The sequence below is a fragment of the Leuciscus leuciscus genome (genome assembly GCF_965113295.1).
Source record: "Leuciscus leuciscus genome assembly, chromosome: 21".
NCBI lineage: Eukaryota > Metazoa > Chordata > Actinopteri > Cypriniformes > Leuciscidae > Leuciscus > Leuciscus leuciscus.
In genome coordinates this window covers 18346440-18353248 of record NC_138745.1, presented here as the reverse complement: position 1 = coordinate 18353248, position 6809 = coordinate 18346440, and the positions used below count along the sequence as shown (strand labels likewise).

At 35.5% G+C, this 6809-nt stretch overlaps 1 protein-coding gene across 1 annotated transcript in view; it reads right to left on the bottom strand.

Annotated features, from left to right (window-relative positions):
- Positions 1-4493: 4493 nt before the first annotated feature.
- Positions 4494-6809, bottom strand: part of lrp2b (low density lipoprotein receptor-related protein 2b) — a 56611-nt gene continuing 54295 nt past the window's right edge. Inside the window, exons 78-79 of the mRNA XM_082152648.1 lie at positions 6510-6572; positions 4494-4841 (exon numbers count right to left, since the gene is read on the bottom strand). Coding sequence (XP_082008774.1) covers positions 4800-4841; positions 6510-6572 — 105 coding nt within the window. The 3' untranslated portion in view covers positions 4494-4799. The remainder of the gene's footprint in view (positions 4842-6509; positions 6573-6809) is intronic.

Sequence of the window (6809 nt, the reverse complement as noted above, 5' to 3'; positions counted from 1 at the left end):
TCCGTAAAATAATGTTGTGTTTTTTTGTTTCTCATTTACAGTAACCTAGTTGTATCAAATGTAATTTATCCACTTTTGTCCATACAATTTTGTTTAATCCAAATTGTACGTATGTATTAAAGCAACACATTCATGCTTGAGTTTGGTCTTAAATGATTTGGCTTATTTAAACGAACAAGAATTTAAGAACAATCACACCAGGATATATTATATATATTTTAAAAAGTGTTAGCCCACAGATACATTTATGAGGGTTTATTTAATTTATTGCAATCAACAAATGATAACAATTAGTAAAAGCCACAGTTTTAAAGCTTCGCAAGGTGCAATTTATACGGCGAGTTGAAGTTTGCTGTAGCTACTGTATATAGGCCTACACAAAGTGAATGCCAGCAATTCAGTCAGTGACGAATTAATAAAAACATTATGAATTTAACAAAACGATACACAATTGTAGTTTAAGTTCGCGCTGAAACTATATTTACCTTTTTTGAAATAATCCATTAAATCTTGTAAAACACTTTTTGTTTGTAAAGGCAATATGCGCAAGGGGCGTCAACAATTCAACAGCATCATGCAAATGTAGTGGTTCACACCTGAGGAGACAATGGGGCCCGCATACTTAATGAGCCATTCATTCAGGTGTGTCACCTATAGCCACAAGAAAGAATGCAAGAGCAATATATATATATATATATATATATATTCTACCAAATTGGTTCACAGTTGGAAGCATGTCAATTTATTTATTTTTTATTTTTTTTCACAAATTTTGCTTGCAAATTGTATAATATCCAAGGAAAACATGTCTAGTAATTGTGCAGTTAATTCTCATACTGTATTTTCAGTTTTGGAATATGTATCCTCTCCCTAAATTTGTCAATAATAAAACACAATAAAAATTATTTAAAGAAAAGGCTTATATTTACCTTTTAAAATGTGTTTACATCTACCTTGTAAATATATATATTTTTTTTATTAAAAAGGTTACAATTACAACAACAATTGAAGTGTAATCTTTCTTTGTAAAAACTAAAGTATACATTTTATCATACATATTTCAAAGTTAAGGATTCATTACTTCGAATATAGCCTACACTGACAAAACATACTATATTTAACATATTAGCAAAAATTGGCAAACAAAAGCTTATTTGAGGTGGCAGATATTTTACAGTAAAAATGTGTAATCTATCCAAAACTAATCAACGAAATGTTGTCTTTCATTTGTCTGTAACATAGGTCTTTCCTTTTTATTATAAAGAATATTTTGTTAATTTGCAGTTTAATACGTTGCTTATACAAATACATTTTATTTCAACATATTTCAGTCGATTTTTACTCAGTATAGCAAAATAGTTTGCTAAAAGCAGATCATTCATTCATTCACACACGCGATTTAAATTTAAACTGTCTTTTTGCGAGCTGTCTGCCGTTCATTCATTCATAAACAGAAACCCGATTCACGTGAGAAGGAAAAAAAACTTACTACAGTATTCCTCAGCTCGCTCCTCGATATACCCGCACTTCTGAGGTACATTTTCCATTATTATTATTCCTCACAGCGCTACGGTGTAAACAAGTAATGATCTGAATAAACTTGTGTTTTCTCGAGCTGATATGGGGGCCTCAATCATTTGCATTTGAATAGCGCGCGCTCTCAGTGGGCGGGGTCACATTACATTTGAATGAGCTGTAATGAGCTCGACTGGAATCGCTCTCTTTTAATACAGATTTCACAAGATGAGAATATTTGTTTTTTATATAAATTACTTCATTTAAAAGAAGAGAATTCAAGCTTCATGCCTATGTGTCTGTATGCCTGTTTGACTGAGTATTCGCTGAGTTATTGTTCATTTTCGGACACGTTTCAGAATGGACTTCACTGGCAGAGAGAAGGCAGAACTCGCTTCGTGTTTATTTTTCTTTATTTGGCAAAAAGCACAACACTTTGTTTTTATTGTGAGTATACATAAAAATAATACACATTTAACAGAATCGATTGATGTATGAAACTCCTATGGAAAATCAAAGTCAACAGAGTATTTATGAGTTTCTTTTACACTGATAAAAAAAAAGCGAGCTGGTATCACCGGCGATACCGCCGACCTCAGGGGGTTAAACCTGCTGAGAAACGAGGAGCGTGAACTAGAATGAGCAGTTCCATGCGCATGCCTGGGAAACTCATGAATATTCATGTAGGCTCCGCCCACTGCCTCTACAGATGCACAACTCACTTTTGCCCCACATTTCACGGTGCACTTGGTGCAAAAGGGAGAGCGCGCGAAACTTGTCACTTGAAAGCGAAAAACAGTGTTTGAGATTCGTCGTAGCAGATTCAAGCAGCTGTAGTTATGTACTTGTGTTTGTGCTAGAAAAATATACAAGACATTTGTGAGAAAATATTCTACAAGTGTGCAACTCTCATTGGATGAATTCACATACTAATTTGCAGATGAGCAAAATTTCTCTGTGACTTATTCACTGCAGCAACTGTAGCAAAAATGTGAGCGTATGAGTTTCTTAATTTGTGATTTGTAGAATAGTATTTGTGCACCTGCAATGGAGAATTTGAGAAGGTGCAACTCTTAAAACATTTCTCTCTGTGACTTCAAATTTACTGATACACATGTGTGGCTATTCTCTACAACTTCAAATTCCACTGTCACAGGCGTTCAGTAGTTTTGCACCAAATCAGGGCCTGGCTGAAGCTGGTACCCGGGCGTGGCAGGGGGGCTCAACAGCGCCCCCTGGAATGGGGTCCGAAAACTTGGTCCATAGATCAAACTAGCTTGCATGAATAAATATTAAACTCAGAGCACGAAAGTTGTTTGGCCCGATGAGATCTATATGTGTGCTAAGTTTTGCGCCAGCCCAACAGGAAGTTGGCTATTATGGGTTGTTTGGAGAACGCTTGCTGTGGAATTTGAAACACTCCTCCTAGAGAATTAATTCAATCGCCACCAAACTCGGTGTGCATGAAGTCAAGACATTGAGGATGTTAAATTGCGGACGGATTTTTGATATCTCGAACGGTTTGGCCGTGGCGAGGACACAAATTTATGGCGAGAAAAGAGAAACATGAAGTGTTATAACTTCTGCACACATTAACTGATCTTGATGAAACTTCAGCGGTGTGTTCGTGGTAAGAGGCCGATCAGATGGATGTAACTATTGTGAGTCAAAGTTATAGCGCCACCAACTGGTAGCAGGTGTGTGTCACTTTCAAAATGCTTTTGACAAAAGTGGGGGGGGGTTAGTTTTACCCACAGTTACAAAAATCAGGACGTATATTGGTCTCATCGAGCCGGAAAACTTTCTAATTTACAGTCATTAGCTCCGACCAACAGGAAGTCAGATATTTTAGTTTGTGAACTGTGAACGGATAATAAATATCTCAAACGGTTTTGCTATGGCAAGGGATTAAAGTAATGTCAAAAAAGGAAACAGTAAAAGCCTCATATCTTCTAAAAATGAAATTATACATCATTTATTTCTATATAAAATTATACAAATATCAGAACTAAACCCAGTTTTGGGTTTATTCAGTTTTTTCAATTCAAGAATTATGTATAAGTTTAAAAAGAGCCAGAATGCGCTATTTAGTAAAAAAAAAAATCATACATAGGGCTATTCTGCCCTCTTGTGTTCAAAATCAGGTAGGCCTATTACAAAATGACGGAGTAGCCTATGTTTTTATGTTTCCAGAAACATGTTTCCGCCCGCGCCACACACACACACACACACACACACACACACACACACACACACACACACACACACACACACACACACACACACACTGTGCATTCCAGCATTGCAATCTTGACATCGCAGCCGGTTCATTATAGCCGTAATAAAATATAATAATAAAATAGTCAACCTATTTGCAGCAAATGATAGTAGATTTCAGATCAATATATTTGTTTTCCTTACAATTTTAATTAACACTAACTTTATTCTCATCTGAATTATAAATAATTTATTTCTGTATAAAATAATACTACCGATTGAATATATAGTATTTCCAAAAGAGGGCAGTATTGGATTATTTTTAAACAGGGTTGGATGAATCCTTGAGAACAGTGTTTTACTGTAAAGAAAAGCAGAGCCAAGTGAAGCAGAGCGAGCGTTTTCAATTAATTCCTATGGAAGTAGGAATGAACTATTATTTTATGCCTAAACATACCCAGTCACAGAAAAATATTAAAGCTATCCTATGGCTTTATATCACTTTAACACGGTAAAGGGCTCATACTGTAGGCCTACATTTTGGCGAATTATTTCCAATGCTATCACGGATCATAACCTCATCATCTAGAAACTGCCACCCAGAATACATACATAGGACATGAAGACATCATAGGGAATTGTGAACATATTTCACTGGAACTTCATCTTCATTACATCTATATCTATATTTATATATTTTAATGATTATTTTTAGATTAAATTTAGGAGTAAACAAAAACTCACCCAAATCCATTTTGCAAGACATAATTACACTTTATTATTAAAGTGAGAACAAGCAGCATAACAATTGATCATACACACACTAAAAACCATGAAACATGAAACCATTCAAAGAGTTAGTATTTAAATTAAAGAGAATCACTGCACCAATTTACAGAAATCTGTAGTATCTATAAAAATATACTTAAAAGAACAATCAACAAAACTATTCACAGTTTACGGCATGTTGATGGATGGATAGTACACCGCAGCATGATTTACCAGCCATACGTCTTAGCTGCTGAAGTGACTGAGAGCCGATCCTGTAAGATGATCTCAAATTGTCTTCAGATTGTAGATTCTCCCTGAATGTGTGTGTGTGTTGCATCCTGCCAAAACACAAGAAATGTGTATCAGGTGCCTTTCTTCAAATTTAGACAATTTTGGTCAATTTGTCCTGCACATTTAGAAAAGGTAGTCTCAATTTATACTTGAATCACTATATATCATTATCTACCAAGCCATTAGGTGCCTTTCGTTTCTGCTGAGGTGGGGAAATAATGTCAAGGTAGATGAAGGGAATGATAAGTGAGTGGGAACTGAACATAAAGAAAATTAATCTGCATTTACAGAAATCAATCTCCTCGCAGGCCTCGACGGAGCAAATCAGAGCTAGATCTATGTCACAGCCATATTTTAAGCATCTGAGAGGCAGGCCAGGACCTTTCATTAGACTATTTCAAATGACGTATTTTGAGCTAATTTGAGATGAGATAATGACAGTCCATGCCTCACTTGCTAAATGGTGCAGTATATTCACACTTAAATACCACAAAATATAAGAATGAGAATGCTCTGATAGCGGTTAAAATATGACCCAAAAGTATCATATTTAGATAAATAATTAATTAATTTACTATTATGTTTTTGAATAAAAAAATTTTTATTCATATATATTTATATCATATACAAAATATATATATTAAGATTATATATGTAATAATATAATATATTTTGTATATGGTATAAATATAAAATATTTATTAATTACACAAAATTATTATATTTTTATTATTATATATTTAATACAATATTACAATTATAATAATTGTAATATAATATTCTAATATACAACATTTATACTATATATGCACATACATAATTTCAGATTATTAAATGCAATATGTAAGGGTTAATGCCCGACGAGGTGTCCATTGTCAGGTATTAATGGACGACGGCGAGGCGTGAACCGTCCGACGCGCAGCCGAAGTCCATTAATACCTGACAGTGACAGTGGACACCTCGAAGGGCATTAACCCGCTTATACCATGGTCACTTGCTAAATAACACATTTTTAAAACATTAGTTTATATTTTAATTAGTTTTACAATCGAAATCTAAAGTTTTTACTAACAATAACTTGGTTTCGGAGATAGTCCGCTCAGCTCGTAGAACCCTTCAGTTTACTGCCTGTTGCTATGGTTACAGCTGATGTAGCCAGCGCATTTATTTATTAATTTCGAACGGTAAACAGTCAGTTTCACCAGATCTCCTTTACTAGGTGTCCTCTATCACTTTTTAACGGACACCCTGCAGCCAATCAGAATCGAGTATTCACCCAGACCATGGTATAAGTCCTATTATGCTCTATTCAGGAACTATAATTTCCTTTATGCCTGCAGTGTGCCTAAGCACAGAATAGAAGATTGCCTCTCTCTCAATCACTCAGTCATTTCAAAAAGGAGACTTTCAAGGTCTTTCTCTTCCTTTATTTGCTGTCTTCACCACTGAGGGAAATTCTTCTTCCCCAAGAGGCCTTGACATGCCTTCACAAGCTGTTAAAATGAGCCCCTCCCCACTGTTATAGCTTTCACTGTATTACAGCACTCAGCTTCCTGCTTTTAGCAGCATAAGGAGAGAGAAGATGTCAACAGGGCCGTGTGCCTCCATCAGTGAGCCAGAACCACATTACACCTAGTCATAGTATTTACCTCCAACCCGTACACATTCCCTCATTGAACACATTCAATATTTAGCTCTCTTTACATTTATCTCACCATATACAAGGGGTTGTCGAACATATCCACATCCACCTCGTGCTGTAACTGTGAATTATTAGCCTGTGTAAAGGAGGAACAAGAAATAAAGACACAGCTTAAATGACAGACACGCTCAGAACTGACTGCAATAACAGTTTCGACCAAAACACAGATCTATCTGCGCTAGCATGCTGTGAGGTATGAAGGTCGCCTGTGGGTTTGTGCTGTTTTTTATTGATGTCTCTCTAACTCCTCTGTGTCCTCTTCTCCCACATACTCTTTATCTTTCTTCCTGTCACATCTTCAGAATAACTCCTG